Below are 17,247 nucleotides of genomic sequence, written 5' to 3'. Positions count from 1 at the left end.
CGTCATCCGCTCATTTTTATTTTACCATTTTACCCTTTCTCTTTTTTTCTTGTAATAAAATCCACGTCATCTGCTCATGTGATTTTACTATTTTACCCTTTCATTATTGTAATACCATTACTTCACTCTCTCTATTTATTCACTCCTAATTTCCTATTTTTTTTCCTCTAATGGTAATTTTTCACTTTTTTTCAAAAAATAAAATCCACGTCATCCGCTCATTTTTATTTTACCATTTTACCCTTTCTCCTTTTTTCTTGTAATAAAATCCACGTCATCTGCTCATGTGATTTTACTATTTTACCCTTTCATTATTGTAATACCATTACTTCAGCCTCTCTATTTATTCACTCCTAATTTCCCATTTTTTTTTTTCCTCTAATGGTAATTTTTTACTTTTTTCAAAAAGTAAAATCCACGTCATCTGCTCATGTGATTTTACTATTTTACCCTTTCATTATTGTTGCTTTGTATATGCCTTCGAGGGTACTATTGTCCGCTCGGTGTTCAAGAATGTCTGCTTTTGCTTTTTCCTTCCCTCTCCCATTTCCTTGTCCTTCGGTTTCTTTTTATTATAAGGATGCCTTTTTTTCTTAATTTTTAATTCATTGTGACTGAAATGCCCTTCCCATTTTTCGCTTATTACTCTCCCTACCTCCTAGATTTACTTAGACAATTTGAGCATAATTCAACTATATAAAATAATATATTTTAATTAAAAAAAATTGAAACGTGTATATAGTTTTTTTAGGATGGACTTATTACTCGCAACGGAAAATCAATATGTTTCTTAACCGTTAACGATGAGTTCCAACCATTAGATTTTTTTTGATAAAATTAGCTTTCATTATACAAATTGGATCCGTATGCAATTTCGTTTTGAAAGATATGGTGTCTATTCATTTTTATTAAAAAACGAGTCACCTATTGCAAGTCAAGTCACCTTCTTTTGGGTTTCGTGAAACGCTCAAACCAATAAATTAATTTAACTATTGTTAGATGAACACGACTCTCTCCACAATGGTATGCCCTTAATCGAGGCTTGATTCTTTTCATTTTGGAGTCCTTTGTTTGACATGACTAAGTTTAGGACATGACTCTGATACCATGTTAGATGAATACCACTCTCCATAATGGTATGATATTGTCTACTTTGAGCATAAGCTCTCATGGCTTTACTTTGAGCTTCCGTAAAAGGTCTAGTATCAATGGAGATAATATTCCTTGATTATAAACCAATGATTATTTCCTAAACTAGTCGATGTGGGACTTTCATTCAACAATGACAATCGTTCTCGATTAAATTTAATTTTTTATATTTCCTAAAAACCATTGAAATTCAATTATTTAGTAACGTTTTGTAAAAAACATTTTTTAATGAAATCAATTTTTATATAAACACGTTTGAAGATCTAATAAATTAAAACGTGTTTCGTGTAGTTTCGAGAATAATTTTAGAGAATAAAAAATGGAAAAAATAAAAATAATTGAATATTTTAATAACATTACAAATTCAATCCTAGGACAGGATCAAACGCATCGATGGCAGTCTCGTAATTAAATGAAAACATTCTACCCTTTTGGTAAAATGGAGCATAAAAAGAATGAAGCTGGGCCCTACAAAAAAAACAGTAATTCTTTCCCTCCACTGTACTGAGAATTGTGGTATACAAACACAAGCAGAGCTTCCTCTACTGACACCAAAAAAGTTGCTCTTTCCCTTGCCTCCCTCTTCCTCTTTGCTTCTCTTTTCTTCCGTTTTTCTCTTGCATCTCTCTCTGTTGAGGGTTTGTTCTTCTTCTAAAATCGCCATTACCACAGGTGATTCATATCTATGCGTTCTTAATCTCATACACATTTTGTATATCTTTTGAAATGAACCCATGTTTCTGATACCCATTTACTGTTATTGTGTAGCAGATGCTTGATTCTTGCGTTTAAGTTGTCGCATTCAGCAGGTAGTTATTGAAATTTTTTGTGGTTTTGGTTTTGGTTTTGGTTTATGTTTGATTGTTGTGCATTTTCTTCTGCTTGATTGTTTTTTGTAACTTGTTAGTGTTTGTCGTTTTGAAATGTGTTAGTTTTGTTAGGGTTTTGTTGATGTTGTTCTTATGAGTTACTGTGGTTTGTTCTTTGAATTTTTGTGATGGGAACAGGGAGATTGGGAGTTTGAGAGTCTGAAGGAACGAAATGTCGTCGAGAGGGGGGTCGGATCAGCCTCCTCCATTGCAGAGGAGGATCACGAGGACGCAGACGACGGGGAATTTCGGCGACAGTGAAGTTGTACCGTCGTCGCTCAAGGAGATTGCGCCAATTCTTCGTGTGGCTAATGAGGTCGAGTCGAGCAATCCCAGAGTTGCGTATCTATGTAAGTTTGAACTAATGTTGTACTGTTAGTAGGATGTTATCTTGGTATATATAGCGTTCTTAGATGAACTCGATCGTAAATAAGTACTTTAATGCTTATGTCGAGGAATATATGTTTTTCTTCTTGATTTCTGTTTGATAACAAGCTTCAACACGATCCGATTTCTATATTTTGGACACTGGTTCCAGTAAAGTGCTTGCTTATATCCATACCAAATAGATTGTGGGTCCATTCTATTCGGTGCTTACTGGTAGACACTGTAACGGTCCAAATCCACCGCTAGCAAATATTGTCTTCTTCGGGCTTCCCCTCAAGGTTTTTAAAACGCGTCTGCTAGGGAGAGGTTTCCACACCCTTATAAAGGATGCTTTGTTCTCCTCTCCAACCGATGTGGGATCTCACAGACACAGTATCAGCTTACACTGTGGGGCTGCACTAGCAAGTTTACTTGGTGCTTTTACCTTGTGCTAGTGTCTCCTTTGTACGAGCGAATTGTGATTCTAGGTTTCTGACAAGCTGCTTGATTTGCGCAAGTTTCCATACTTGAAATCGATAATTGTTGTCACTCCATAATGTTTGCTTACTAGCTTTCTAAAATTGAATCCATGAAGCATTGACTAAACTTCGAACCAATGAATTGATTCGTATTTGCATGCAGCTAAATCTGCTTTTTGGTTCAAGTCAATATACCAAGTGATCTATCTAACTGGTTTTGGACAAGGATATTATTCTGGTTTAGTGACATTTGTGCTTGATGTAATTCTCAACGTTCATAATGACAACCTTGATCGTCAAAATATGCGTTGAAACTTATTAAGCGTCGTTTTAAGGGACTCAAATCAAATGTATGGACGATTGAGTATGGGGATATTTTTTATTTCAATTTGGAAGGGCATGAAAATAAGTCAATATGATATGAACCAAAGCATCAATCATGCGAGATAAACTTCAAGGAAAATGTGAAGAAAATGTCGTTTAAATTATCACAAGATGTTGCAATTCATGCCACATTAAAAAAAGAGTAAGCTTCATTTATTCTTGGATGGTTACAAATTTTGGGTGGATGATAATCTAGAGTTATGGTGTTTCCTTAATGTATTTTAAGGCTTATTTACTTTAAGGTTATATTTAGATAGTGGCTAATTATGACGTAAATTATGAAGGTTACAACTCTTGAAATGTCTCATGGAAGGTTAAGAGTTTTCATTTTGAGGCTATATAAAGTCATGTATGTTATCTTTGTAAACTAGACTTGGAAAATGTAGTAAAACGAGCATTTGTGCTTTCCTTTAGCCAAGGGCTAAGTTTCTTTGCAGTTACATATAGTTTAGGTTGCATGTTTAGAGTCATTCAAGTTTGACATGATCGATCTTGCTTGTGGAGTGATTTGAATCTCAAGCAAGTGTTATTGCGATGAGATATTTGACCTAATTTTTGATTAATAATCTATCATTTTCCTTTATTTGAGATTTTCTGGTTTCTCAAAGTTTTCGATTGTTAATCTATATATTTTATTCATTGTAGGTCGGTTCTATGCATTTGAGAAAGCCCATAAGTTAGATCCAACTTCTAGTGGGCGTGGTGTTCGGCAATTTAAAACTGCTCTACTTCAACGGCTCGAAAGGGTTAGCTTTCTCTTCTTATGTTCTTTTTTTCAAATAAAAAACACTTCTAATGAGTAGTTTGGATCTATATCTTGCTTTTATTTATTTTGAAGGGAGTGGGATTATTAGTTTTGAGTAGTCTACTGCAGTCATATACTCGAGCGTACCCTATGTTTGAGAAGACTTCTTTGACTCTCAATCGCTCATAGAAGCATCATCTCGAGTTTGATGGTACATTCATTTTAGTTATATCATTAGTACCGTTTCGTAACCCAAAACTGGAAGACATTTTCTTGGAGTCTTTTGGCACTAGTTTGGCCTAGTCTAGATTTAAGAACTATGCAGACAGAGAAGTCCATGTTTTTTTATTCAAAACCTTGAACTTCATTCAAAAGAACTGAATGGTGAGTGCCAATTGTAATAATCATCAAAAGGTTGTAGTTATAAAAGATTTTTGAATGCAAAGAATACCACCAGGAGGTCTAATTCTGTATCTAATTTGAGGTGCAAAAGGTCGATTCGACCCCAAGACTTGGAAATAAGAAGTAGCATTCCTGCCATTGGACCATGAACTCACCTTGAGGTCCTTTTTTAGTCGAGTTATTGTTTTTTGTTGGAATCTGTAGAACCGTGGAGGTCAGTCAGGAGTAGATTTTGAGTTCAGTCAGGAACATGTCTTATTTCTCTCGATTGTAGGCTTTTTTTTGCGCTCGCCCTTGTATTCTTTCATTTCTTCACAATGAAAACTTGGTTATTCATAACAAAAGGGAGTAGATATGTTAGCTGTCTCCTGGAGCTGGCTTTTGGGATGGCAAAGCCTCCCTAGGGATTAATGGGAATTGGCCATGAGTTAATTGTTGCTATATCCTTTGCGCTTGCTAATTCAATTCATTCATTTACTTTATTGGTCTTTGGCTGCAGGAGAATGATCCAACCTTAATGGGAAGAGTAAAGAAAAGTGATGCCCGTGAAATGCAGAGCTACTATCAACATTATTATAAAAAGTACATCCAAGCTTTGCAAAGTGCTGCTGATAAAGCCGATCGGTATGTTTTTTTCGTTAGCTTGTGGTATTTGAGTTAACAATTTCCATTTTTATTCAATTTGATTATCTACTGCACGAGAAGATTGGACGCAAAGGGAAATTGGTTTTTGAAGAGAAAAAGGAGATTTTGCAGGCATTGCTTGGGATTGCTCATAATTTTGGTCGTGTTTAGGATGAAGTTATTATTACTACTACTTTTTTTTTTTTATGTTCTTTTAGATTGTTTTTATGGAATATTTGTGCATATTGGTTTTGTGAGATCCCACGTTGGTTGGAGAGGGAAACGAAGCATTCCTTATAAGGGTGTGAAAACCTCTCCCTAGCAAACGCGTTATAAAATCGTGAGGCTAATGGCGATACGTAACAGGCCAAAGTGGACAATGTCTACTAGCGGTGAGCTTGGGCTATTACAAATGGTATCAGAGCTAGAAATCGGGCGTGTGCCTGCGAGGACACTGGCCCCTAAGGGGGATGGATTGTGAGATTCCACATCTGTTGGAGCGGTGAACGAAACATTCCTTATAAGAGTGTTGAAATCTTTCCCTAGCAGATGCGCTTTAAAATCGTGAGGCTGACGGCGATATGTAATGAGCCAAAGCGGATAATATTTGCTAGCAGTGGGCTTAGGCTGTTGTTCATCCATATTAGGGAATAACAATTTCATGTATCCACTAACATCATGCTTCAAAAATATTTCCTCGAACCAGCTTTTACAAATTATTATACTCGAAATATCCCCAACAGCTCACTTTAACTCACTTATGTAAAATCTCCTTGGCCTCTTGGTCTTGTTTCCTATATTTGCTTGTTTGAATGGAGCACTAACCTTTCCTTTTTCTGCATATTCAGTGCTCAGCTTACCAAGGCCTATCAAACTGCTAATGTACTCTTTGAAGTTTTGAAGGCCGTTAACATGACTCAGTCCATTGAAGTTGATCGTGAGGTTACTCTATCACCATTTTGTTGGTTCTTATGAGAATCTTATTGGATGCTTTTTAGACAACTTTAAAGTCAATGCCTGAATCTCAGTTATCATCTTCTATATTTTTACAATATCTTTAAAATCCCTTTTATTTTTCTTATAGATTTTGGAAGCACAAGATAAAGTTGCAGAGAAAACACAGATCTTTCTCCCATATAATATTCTTCCTCTTGATCCTGATAGTGCAAGTCAGACAATTATGAGATACCATGAGGTTCGCTATTAGTTTGATATTATCTACTAGTTGTCTTTGTGAAAGAAGAGAGATTTGTCGATAAGCTTGTGCTTGTTTTCTGATTAAATTTGCTGAAAAATCACTGCAGATCCAAGCTTCGGTTATTGCGCTTCGTAACATTAGGGGCCTTATTTGGCCAACTGATCACAAGAGGAAAGATGGCGAAGATATCTTGGATTGGCTCCAAGCAATGTTTGGGTTTCAGGTAACAGAATTAGCTGAGTTTTTTTTTATTCTTTTATTTATTTTGATGCAACAAATTGAGCCATATGTTTTGAAGTGTTAACTTGAATGCAGGAAGGCAATGTGGCAAATCAAAGGGAGCACCTTATTCTATTACTTGCAAATGTACACATTCGGCAGTTTCCGAAGTCAGATCAGCAGCCCAAGGTCAGTAATTTGCCGCAAATATATGGAGTATTCTAAATAAATCCTTAGATAATAGGTAACGAGATAAGATAAGTCTAAATAAATCTCTAATTACTAGGTAACAATATATATAAGATTAACTACTTCTCTTATTTACTGGAAAAGGTTAGCACCTTTAGATGACAACATTCGACAGTATAGAGCCTCCTAAGTGCAGCCAAACGAGAAAAGAACTCGAGCTTTTTTGGGATGCTAACATCCTAAAGCTCAGTAAGGAAAAGAGGAAGGATAGCAAGATTTACGAGAGAAAGAGCTAGAAAGCCCAAAAGACCAAACGTGGTTATTCCTCACCTTGGTGACCGGCAAAATGAAGAACACTCAAATATCTTTGTGTTCAATAGGGCATTCTTAAATGGAAATTCTGTACGTGCATTAGAAAAGATGATGAAGGAAATGAGAATCGAACGATCTTTTGGTCGAGGAAGGTCTCTGGAATGGAATGACTTTGACTATCGATTCATCTAAACAACCATATTTTCAATCTTCATTAATGGAAGGCCAAGAGGAGGAATTTCATTATAATATTTGTGTCCTCACCTCTAATGGTTCAGTGATTAATGCTCAAAACTTGCCCCTTGAGTTTGTGGAGAATTGGAGCAAGGCTATGTAGGCGCAACATTCTTCATTTTCTGGAAATAAATGGTAATTTGACAAATGATATGGTTCCCAACAAATCATTTCTCAACCAATCAACAATCCTCAGCTTACAACAAATAAGATGAATCAAGCCTACGCGTCTCAAAAGTTACCTTTGTACTTATCTACAGTCATCTACTTTCGGATGGAAATACCTTCTGCTCCGATGTCAGTCACGTTTGCCATGTTACCATGCTAATCATCTACAGTCATCTCTTATATGTTCTTATTCATTGTATAGCTGGATGAACGTGCTGTGACTGAAGTAATGAAGAAGCTTTTCAAGAACTACAAAAAATGGTGCAAGTATTTGGATCGTAAAAGTAGTCTCTGGTATGTTCTTATTTTCGTGTCATTCTTGTACCTCTCTCGTAAGTTAGTAATATTAATAAGAAATTATCCATACACCATTTCATATGTTTCGGTTTCTGACACTTCAGGTTACCTACAATACAACAGGAAGTGCAACAAAGGAAGCTTCTATACATGGCTTTATATCTTCTAATTTGGGGAGAAGCCGCAAATTTGAGATTCATGCCCGAGTGTCTTTGTTATATATACCATCATGTATGTCTCAGTACTCCATTCTTTTACTTTTTTTGGTAGAATATCTCTCTTACATGGTGTTGCGGTGATTGATATTTCGATGTATTTGCCTCGTAATGCATCTAGGAACTTGTTGTTATTTAAAGTTTCTATTTTTGGTTGTTCCTTGAAGATGGCGTTCGAGTTATATGGCATTCTAGCTGGGAATATCAGCCCTATGACAGGAGAGAATGTCAAGCCAGCTTATGGTGGTGAAAATGAAGCTTTTTTGCATAAAGTTGTGACTCCCATTTATCAAGTGATTGCAAAGGTTTTTGTGACACTAATTCATTCATTTATTTTTATGCTTGTTCTAATTGAAATGTTTAGTAAGGCCTTTATCATTTCGATTATATCGTCATTTTTCGACTTTCCAGGAAGCTGCAAGGAGCAAACAAGGGAAATCAAAACATTCCCAGTGGAGGAATTATGATGATTTAAATGAATATTTCTGGTAACTTTTCATTGTGGTATCTTTCTCTCAAATAAGTAGGCCACATATTTTTTGTGATTAGGCCATATGATATCTGTTCTATAACTGTAGGTCAGTCGATTGTTTCCGTCTAGGGTGGCCAATGCGTGCAGATGCGGACTTCTTTCGCCTTCCGCACGATCAAATTCATGCCGACAGAAGTGGGGTGAGTTATTTCCTTTTGAACTGGCATTTCCTTTGTTATGTCTAACTCTAACGACCCAGATCCACCACTAGTAGATATTGTCCTCTTTGGACTTTCCCTTTCGGGTTTTCCCTCAAAGCTTTAAAACACGTCTACTAGAGGAAGGTTTCCACACCCTTATAAAGGGTGTTTTGTTCTCCTCCCCAACCAATGTGGGACATCACACTAACACTTTGCTCTCGTTCTCTGACACACTCTTCTAAGCATCCGTTGCAAGTGTTCATGAAAATCGTACCTACTGGATCCTTTTTCTCTCACTCGATTAAATAAGTTGTATTATTAATTGGAATCACATATACAGTTTTACCTTTTTTCTTTACATAACTGTTCCTGTATGTATGAGTGAATTGTTGAGGATTGTTGGGAGGGAGTCCCACGTTGGCTAATTTAGGGAATGATCATGAGTTTATAAGCAAGGAATACATCTACATTGGTATGAAGGCTTTTGGGGAAGCCCAAAGCAAAACCATGAGAGCTTATGCTCAAAGTGGACAATATCATTTCCATTGGTATGAGTCATGGTTCCTAACATGAATGACTTCTATATTCTAATCTTTACGTTGATTCACTAGGAAGTAATGTTTCGTAATTCCGTTGGGACTTTCTATTATAATTGTTCGTATCGAAGTGTAAAGTATAGACAAGAACTTCGTACTTGGTAATGTTGTAAAAATATACTGCAACTGTCTTACAATTAGTGAGCTCGGCTTGTTTTTGGCTGTTATATCCAGGAGAACAAGGCTCTTTCGAAAGATCGATGGGTGGGGAAAGTTAATTTTGTTGAAATAAGGTCATATTGGCATATTTTCAGAAGCTTTGATCGTATGTGGAGCTTCTTTATACTTAGCTTGCAGGTTGGACAGTGTTTTTCTTTAATGTTTACACACTTGGGTGTTGTTGAAAAATAATATTTACTTTCTGTTTTGAACTTTTTATTTCTCAGGCGATGATAATTGTAGCCTGGAATGGCTCTGGGCAACCAAGTGCAATCTTTAATGTTGATGTGTTCATGAAAGTTTTAAGTGTCTTCATTACTGCAGCCATACTGAAGCTTTGTCAAGGTTGGTAAACTCTCTCTTTCTTTGTGTGGATCAATGAGTTTTTGAAGTTACTGTTATGCCCCTGTCGAAGTTTGTATTTTACTCGAATGACAATAACATGGAGGAGCGGAGCGGAGGGTAGGGAGTAATCTAGGAGTTAGGGAGGAGTAATGCTGAAAATTGAAATGAGAATTGGAGGTTTAGTTTCTTAGATACTTACAAGAAATTACCATTTCTTTTCAAGGAGGATTTTGATTTTGAAAAAGAGAATAGGCGCTTTCTGAAGATCGAGAGAAGCTTTGGGGAGAGTAAAAATGCCCATGTAATTAATTGTAGTGATCAAGCCTATCGGTAGCAGATATTGTCCCCTTTAGGCTTTCCTTTTCGGGCTTCTCCACAAGGTTCTAAAACGCGTTTACTAGGGAGAGGTTTTCACATCCTTATAAGGAATGTTTTGTTTTCCTCTCCAACTGATGTGGGATCTCAGATCAATTCATTTGGGGACCCAACGTCCTTGCTGGCACACTGCCCGGTGCTTGGCTCTAATACCATTTGTAACAACCCAAGCTTACCACTAGCAGATATTGTACTTTTTGAGCTTTCTGTTTCGAGCATTCCCTCAAGATTTTAAAACGCGTCTACTAGGGAGAGGTTTCCACATATGTTTTTTTTATAGGAATGTATCGTTTCCCTCTCCAACCGATGTGAGATCTCACAATCCACTCTTTTGGGGACCCAACTTCCTTGCTGGCATGCCGCTCGATGCTTGACTCTGATACCATTTGTAACAACCCAAGCTTACCGCTAGCAGATATAGTCCTTTTTGGGCTTTCTGTTTTGAGCATCCCCTCAAGGTTTTAAAACGTGTCTACTAGGGAGAGGTTTCCATATACGTATAAAGAATCCTTCATTCCCCTCTCCGACCAATGTGAGATCTCACAATTTCACTAATTCATTAGTAATATACATAACCTTCTTATATAGGAGAAAGACTCCATTTCTCCATGCATAAAAGGAAAGAATCAGAACTGATTACTTCCAATTATCATATTTACAACCAACACTCCTCAAGCTGGTTTAAATATATCTTCCATTGTTGGTTTTCCATTCATTCTATCGAACTGAACTTTTGGAAGTCCTGTAGTCGATACATTACTCGTTGCTGTGTACTTGAGAGACATGGGATACATATCGTATCAGTTTCAATTTTGCATGCCGAAAAGAAATGATTGTTGGCAATGTACGTGAAGCAGCTAGTGTACGAAGTTATAAGTTATATGTTATTAACTACCATTGGTTTCCTCTCCTCCTTGTTGGTGTTTAATAATGGGCTATTTATATAGATTCCTGTTATGTATCTCGAACAAAATACTTATTTCTCAGCGTCCTTTACATGTTTCTGCAGCTGTTCTTGATGTAATTCTTAGTTGGAAAGCCCATCGGAGCATGTCGTTTTATGTCAAGTTGAGATATATCTTAAAGGTGGTTTCTGCTGCTGCGTGGGTGGTAATTCTTCCTGTGACATATGCTTATAGCTGGGAAAATCCATCTGGGTTTGCTCAAACTATCAAAGGCTGGTTTGGTGGCAACACTTCAAATTCACCCTCCTTGTTTATCTTGGCTATTGTGATCTATTTGTCTCCGAATATGCTAGCGGGTTTATTCTTTTTATTCCCTTTTATTCGTCGGTTTCTTGAGAGATCCAACTACAGAATTGTGATGCTCGTAATGTGGTGGTCACAGGTAGAATGAAAGCTATGGTGTTATTTTGAATTTTCCTGTTCGACGATATCAGTTTCTCATCGTATTTTCATTGGAATTTGCAGCCTCGACTTTATGTTGGCAGAGGAATGCATGAAAGTACATTTTCTCTTGTCAAGTAAGACTTCATTATTTTAAAAAATCGAAAATCTTGCTTCGATTTCCTCCCATTCTAATCAATCTCGTCTCGAACTTTTAGGTATACATTATTCTGGGTGCTTCTTATTGCAACCAAGTTGACATTCAGTTATTATATAGAGGTGTTGTTTTCTCCTCTACTTAGCTTGTGCCTCTTTATAAACTGTCAGCTCATTATGCTTAATTTCTTTGACTGCTCCCTCTTTGATGCTACAACTTTACCCGGTCATTGTAGCACGAACAGCATACCTTCGCTTATTTTCACTTATTCTTTTGCTTCTCTTGACAGATAAAGCCTCTAGTAGGTCCAACAAAAGCAATCATGAGTGTTCGAATAACCGTCTTCCAATGGCATGAGTTTTTTCCTCAGGGTGGGTGTCGTAATTATATGCAATGGAGTTGTTCTTTCGAACTTCGACGTTCTAATGTGTTTTTATTTCTCGGCAGCTAAAAACAATATTGGTGTTGTCATTGCACTCTGGGCTCCTATTATTCTTGTATGCATTTTGTCCATTCTGACAAGACTTTTTTTTTCTTCTCATTTTTTGCTTTGTCTTGTTTTTTTGTCGTAATTAGTTCGAATTTTGTTTCAGGTTTATTTTATGGATGCCCAGATTTGGTATGCCATATTTTCCACATTATTTGGTGGTATTTATGGTGCATTTCGTCGCCTCGGAGAGGTTTGTATAGCTGTTTTAAGGCTTATTTTTTCCCTTATCTTTTCTTACATTAAAGAAAACCGCCTAAGGGCAGGGAAAGAGACCGCCGGTACGATGGTGAGGAATCACGACTCTCCACTATAGTATGATATTGTCCACTTTGAGCATAAGTTCTTATGGCTTTGCTTTCGGCCTCATACCAATGGAGACGTATTCCTTACCTATAAACCCATGATCATTCCCTAAATTAGCCAACGTGGGACTCCCTCTCAACAATTCTCAACAATCTTCCCCTCGAACAAAGTACACTATATAGCCTCCCCTAAGACCTATGGAGCCCTCGAACAGCCTCCCCTTAATCGAGGCTCGACTCCTTCTCTAGAGTCCTCGAACAAAGTACACCTTTTATTCGACACTTGAGTCACTTTTGACTACACCTTCGAGGCTCACAACTTCTTTGTTCCACATTTGGTAGAAAAGGATATCATAGACATTTGAATACATGATCTCATGCTCTCAACCATGTTAACTCACTACTAAACCCAAACACTTAAGTTAATGGTACCGTTAAATTACTTTTAACATCATCCCCAAGTAGAAATTGTAATCTACACTGCATTTTGATGCGTTCTTTCCTTACAACTGATTAAGGAATTTGTTTTATTCTTTCAGATTCGTACGTTGGGAATGCTCAGGTCTCGTTTTGAGTCGCTTCCTGGAGCTTTTAATGCCTGTTTGATTCCAGAGGAACAGGGCGAAACCAAGAAGAAAGGACTGAAGGCCACTTTTGCCCGAAACTTCTCCGTCGTTAGTTTTGTCTTCCTTAAACTTTAGTTTCTCAATTCTTTTCTTTGTTCCTAACTTAACAAGCCATTTGTTTTTTAAATTTGGCTATCCTGCAGATTTCATCTAACAAGGAGAAAGAGGGTGCAAAATTTGCTCAGCTGTGGAATAAAATAATCAGCAGTTTTCGAGAGGAAGATCTTATAAGTAATAGGTATTCTTATAAGATTAAACTCATAATGGGTTCAAGTTGTTACTGACTCTATCTCGGTTTAGCACGTTGTTTGCTTAAGCTATTATATATCTCAGGGAAATGGACCTTTTGCTCGTTCCTTATTGGGCAGACACGGAGTTAGGCCTTATGCAGTGGCCTCCGTTTCTTCTTGCTAGTAAGGTGTGTTCCGCTTATTCATCTTTTTTTTTTTTTTTGACGTCGGTCGTGGAAAAATGTATTTGGATTTATGACCATGACGTGTTATTGCTCTTTGTTTAGATTCCAATAGCATTAGACATGGCTAAAGATAGCAACGGAAAGGACCGGGAGCTGAAAAAGCGAATCAATGCTGACAGCTACATGTCGAGTGCTATTCGTGAATGTTATGCCTCATTTAAGAAGATAATCAAGCTTTTAGTTCAAGGTGTTCGTGAGAAAGAGTAAGTCTTTAGTTCGACATATGATTTCGTTAAGGAATGTAACGAAATACATATATGCAAGTCGATATCAGCTTGTTTCTCATTGCTCACTTTTTGGTATCCTATTTTTAACCCCAGTTTTTGAATTTTACCAGGGTAATAGATTATATATTTACTGAGGTGGACAAACACATAGAAGAAAATACCTTAATAAGTGAGTTCAAGATGAGTGCTCTACCAAAGCTGTATGATCGTTTTGTCAAGCTTACAAAGTATTTGGTAATGTTTAATAAATACTTTTGTTTATCTATTTTGATTCATCGGGTTCCGTGCAATCTAGCTGAGCGATATCTTCGAATCGCAGTTGGATAACAGGCAGGACGACAAGGATGCTGTGGTGATTTTATTTCAAGACATGCTTGAAGATGTAACAAGAGATATCATGATTGAGGATCCTATACCCAGGTGTTATATCTAAATTTTGAGATGTCCCAGAAAAGAATAGCCTCTAAATATATAAAGTATCTTACATGGAAACTTTAATTAGTTTGCTCGAAACACTCGATGGAGGATTTTCGCATGGAGGAAAGACGTCATTGGATCTATTTGCGTCCACTGGAGCCATAAAGTTTCCCGTTGATCAGACAGAAGCGTGGCAGGAAAAGGTCGGTGCTGATTTAGAAACATTCATGGTTCTCTTTTTCTTTTGCCTAGTGGAAGGTGTTGAGGATGGTTGGGAGGGAGTCTCAATTGGTTAATTAAGGGGTTGATCATAGGTTTATAAGTAAGGAATACATCTCTATTGGTATGAGGCCTTTCGGGGAAACAAAAAACAAATCCGTGAGAGTTTATGCTCAAAGTGGACAATATCATACCATTGTGGAGATTCGTGATTCCTAACATGGTATTAGAGTCATGCCCTTAACTTAGTCATGTAAATAGAATCTTCAAGTGTCGAACAAAAATGTTGCGAGTCTCGAAGGTGTAGTAAAAAATGACTAAATTGTTGAACAAAGGGTGTACTTTGTTCGAAGGCTCTAGAGAAGGAGTCGAGCCTCGATTAAGGGGAGGCTGTTCGAGGGCTCCATAGACCTTAGAGGAGGCTCTATGTTGTACTTTGTTCGGGGGAGGATTGTTGAGAATTGTTGGGAGGGAGTCCCATGTTAGCTAATTTAATGAATGATTATGAGTTTATATGTAAGGAATACATCTCCATTGGTATGAGGCCTTTTGGGAAACCAAAAACAAACCCATGAGAGCTTATGCTCAAAGTGGACAATATCATACCATTGTGGAGATTCGTAATTTCTAACAGAAGGAGAATACGAGGCATGCTTCCCTCTCTTCAATGTAAACAGTTGCTTGAAAAATGAACGTACTTTATTGATAAAGGATTTCCCGAGATACAAAAATATACAACGACAAGAAAATGGAAGAAAATCAACATCATAAGTCTAGTGGGTATTTCCTAAAGTTTTGGTGAGAAAAAAGAAGAGTTCGGGTAAATTTTTTTGATGTTAATGATAACATGTCTCAACTAGTTAAAACATATACTTTCGACTAAAAGGTAAAAGTTTGAATCTGTGGACTAGCTTATGCCATGACGTTTAATGGACGTACTTCTATGTTCAGATTAAACGACTCTATTTGTTGCTTACGACCAAGGAATCTGCCATGGATGTACCGTCCAACTTAGAAGCAAGAAGGCGAATCTCTTTCTTTTCGAATTCATTGTTTATGGACATGCCTGCAGCACCTAAAGTCCGGAACATGCTTTCGTTCTCGTAAGCCTTTTTCGTTTCTTAATTTGTTTCTTCCTTCTAGCCTTTCACTTCATTTTGTTCTTATTTGTTTTCTGACACTGTGACATTAAATTTAGTGTCTTAACTCCATACTACACGGAGGAGGTTCTATTTTCATTGCATGATCTAGAAGAGCGAAATGAAGATGGCGTTTCGATTCTTTTCTACCTACAAAAGATATATCCAGGTTTCCTTTTTGTATTGGTACACTCGTACTTGTGTCGTTATACTCGTGTTCTATTTTCTTTGACGAACAAATTGTTTGTATATCTTTAGACGAATGGAAGAACTTCCTTGAACGACAGAAATGCAGTAACGAAGAGGAATTAAAGGAAGTGAGTGAGCTGGAGGAAGAACTTCGACTCTGGGCGTCCTACAGAGGCCAAACGTTAACTAAAACGGGTTTTTCCTCGTTCCCTTTATCAGCTACATTTCATTTATCCCTCCTTATAAAACGTTGTTCTACATCTAACTCCGTGTTTTATCGAAACTCAGTTCGAGGAATGATGTATTACCGAAAGGCTTTAGAGCTTCAAGCTTTTCTTGATACTGCTGAGGATCAAGGTACTCCTTTTCGAACGCATCGTCTTTTATATCTAAGTTCTAAAATTTGTATTTTGATTCTAACTTCAATGTTATTCCTTTTAAGATCTAATGGAGGGTTACAAGGCGGTCGAGTTGAACTCAGAAGAAAGTTCTAAGGGTGATAGATCATTATGGGCACATTGTCAAGCAATATCTGACATGAAATTTACCTTTGTGGTATCATGTCAACAGTATGGTATTCAAAAGCAATCCGGTGACGCTCGTGCCCAGGATATTTTGAAACTAATGACAAAGTACGGGACTATTTCGATAATAAAACTTTATTCGGAAACCATTTCATAAAAGAAAATAATAATGGCGATGGTTATACTTCTGGATTCGGATTGTAGTTCATGGCGTTGTATATTTGTTGTAGGTATCCATCGCTTCGAGTGGCGTACATCGACGAGGTAGAAGAACCTAGTAAAGACAAATCCAAGAAAAACCAGAAGACATATTATTCATCTCTTGTGAAGGCTGCTTCTCCCAAATCTATAAATGCTTCTGATCATGTGCAATTGGATGAGGTATTGGTTAAAATAAGTGTGGTGGCATGCTTTTACCTTCCCTTGTTCTTTTCTTTTTTTTCTCTTTTGTGCCTAGATCACCATATGAACATTACCAGCCTGTTGACGTCTCGGAATGTCAAAGTTATTAGCTCCTAATCGATCGTGTGTGCGTCAGTTGACAAATCGGGTTGTCGGACGACAATTAAATAATTTCAGTCTGGTCATTCTATGTAATCAAACACCTTTTGTAAGGGCCCAGATGCAGAAATTGTCCTCTTTGGGCTTCCCTCGAGGCTTTAAAACACGTCTGCTAGGGGAAGGTTTCCACACCCTTATAAATGGTGGTTTGTTCTCTTCCCCAACCAATGTGGGACATCACAATCCACCCGCCTTCGGGGCCCAACATCCTCGCTGGCACTTTTCCTTCCTCCAATCGATGTGAGACCGCCCCTAAATCCACCCCCCCGATGTGAGACCGCCCCCAAATACCCTTATAAATGGTGGTTTGTTCTCTTCCCCAACCAATGTGGGACATCACAATCCACCCGCCTTCGGGGCCCAGCATCCTCGCTGGCACTTTTCCTTCCTCCAATCGATGTGAGACCGCCCCTAAATCCACCCCCCCGATGTGAGACCGCCCCCAAATACCCTTATAAATGGTGGTTTGTTCTCTTCCCCAACCAATGTGGGACATCACAATCCACCCGCCTTCGGGGCCCAGCATCCTCGCTGGCACTTTTCCTTCCTCCAATCGATGTGAGACCGCCCCTAAATCC

At 37.7% G+C, this 17,247-nt stretch overlaps 1 protein-coding gene across 1 annotated transcript in view; it reads left to right on the top strand.

Moving 5' to 3' along the window:
• The first annotated feature begins 1,704 nt into the window (after positions 1–1,704).
• LOC111779636 (callose synthase 3-like) overlaps positions 1,705–17,247 on the top strand; it is a 22,504-nt gene continuing 6,961 nt past the window's right edge. Inside the window, exons 1-35 of the mRNA XM_023659728.1 lie at positions 1,705–1,821; positions 1,921–1,958; positions 2,157–2,368; positions 3,893–3,993; positions 4,894–5,018; positions 5,867–5,960; positions 6,103–6,213; positions 6,323–6,439; positions 6,532–6,624; positions 7,541–7,632; positions 7,740–7,866; positions 8,018–8,155; positions 8,262–8,338; positions 8,429–8,522; positions 9,293–9,415; positions 9,505–9,622; positions 11,007–11,344; positions 11,428–11,480; positions 11,562–11,622; positions 11,790–11,871; positions 11,948–11,997; positions 12,094–12,180; positions 12,832–12,966; positions 13,062–13,156; positions 13,252–13,336; positions 13,436–13,596; positions 13,731–13,854; positions 13,940–14,040; positions 14,123–14,240; positions 15,208–15,359; positions 15,455–15,564; positions 15,654–15,779; positions 15,873–15,941; positions 16,027–16,216; positions 16,339–16,489. Of these exons, the coding sequence (XP_023515496.1) occupies positions 2,191–2,368; positions 3,893–3,993; positions 4,894–5,018; positions 5,867–5,960; positions 6,103–6,213; positions 6,323–6,439; positions 6,532–6,624; positions 7,541–7,632; positions 7,740–7,866; positions 8,018–8,155; positions 8,262–8,338; positions 8,429–8,522; positions 9,293–9,415; positions 9,505–9,622; positions 11,007–11,344; positions 11,428–11,480; positions 11,562–11,622; positions 11,790–11,871; positions 11,948–11,997; positions 12,094–12,180; positions 12,832–12,966; positions 13,062–13,156; positions 13,252–13,336; positions 13,436–13,596; positions 13,731–13,854; positions 13,940–14,040; positions 14,123–14,240; positions 15,208–15,359; positions 15,455–15,564; positions 15,654–15,779; positions 15,873–15,941; positions 16,027–16,216; positions 16,339–16,489 (3,876 nt within the window). The 5' untranslated portion in view covers positions 1,705–1,821; positions 1,921–1,958; positions 2,157–2,190. The remainder of the gene's footprint in view (positions 1,822–1,920; positions 1,959–2,156; positions 2,369–3,892; positions 3,994–4,893; positions 5,019–5,866; positions 5,961–6,102; positions 6,214–6,322; positions 6,440–6,531; positions 6,625–7,540; positions 7,633–7,739; positions 7,867–8,017; positions 8,156–8,261; positions 8,339–8,428; positions 8,523–9,292; positions 9,416–9,504; positions 9,623–11,006; positions 11,345–11,427; positions 11,481–11,561; positions 11,623–11,789; positions 11,872–11,947; positions 11,998–12,093; positions 12,181–12,831; positions 12,967–13,061; positions 13,157–13,251; positions 13,337–13,435; positions 13,597–13,730; positions 13,855–13,939; positions 14,041–14,122; positions 14,241–15,207; positions 15,360–15,454; positions 15,565–15,653; positions 15,780–15,872; positions 15,942–16,026; positions 16,217–16,338; positions 16,490–17,247) is intronic.

This window comes from Cucurbita pepo, chromosome LG18, assembly GCF_002806865.2.
Source record: "Cucurbita pepo subsp. pepo cultivar mu-cu-16 chromosome LG18, ASM280686v2, whole genome shotgun sequence".
NCBI classification, from domain to species: Eukaryota; Viridiplantae; Streptophyta; class Magnoliopsida; order Cucurbitales; family Cucurbitaceae; genus Cucurbita; species Cucurbita pepo.
The sequence above is the reverse complement of the archived record's forward strand: the minus strand, read 5'-3'. Positions and strand labels throughout refer to the sequence as shown.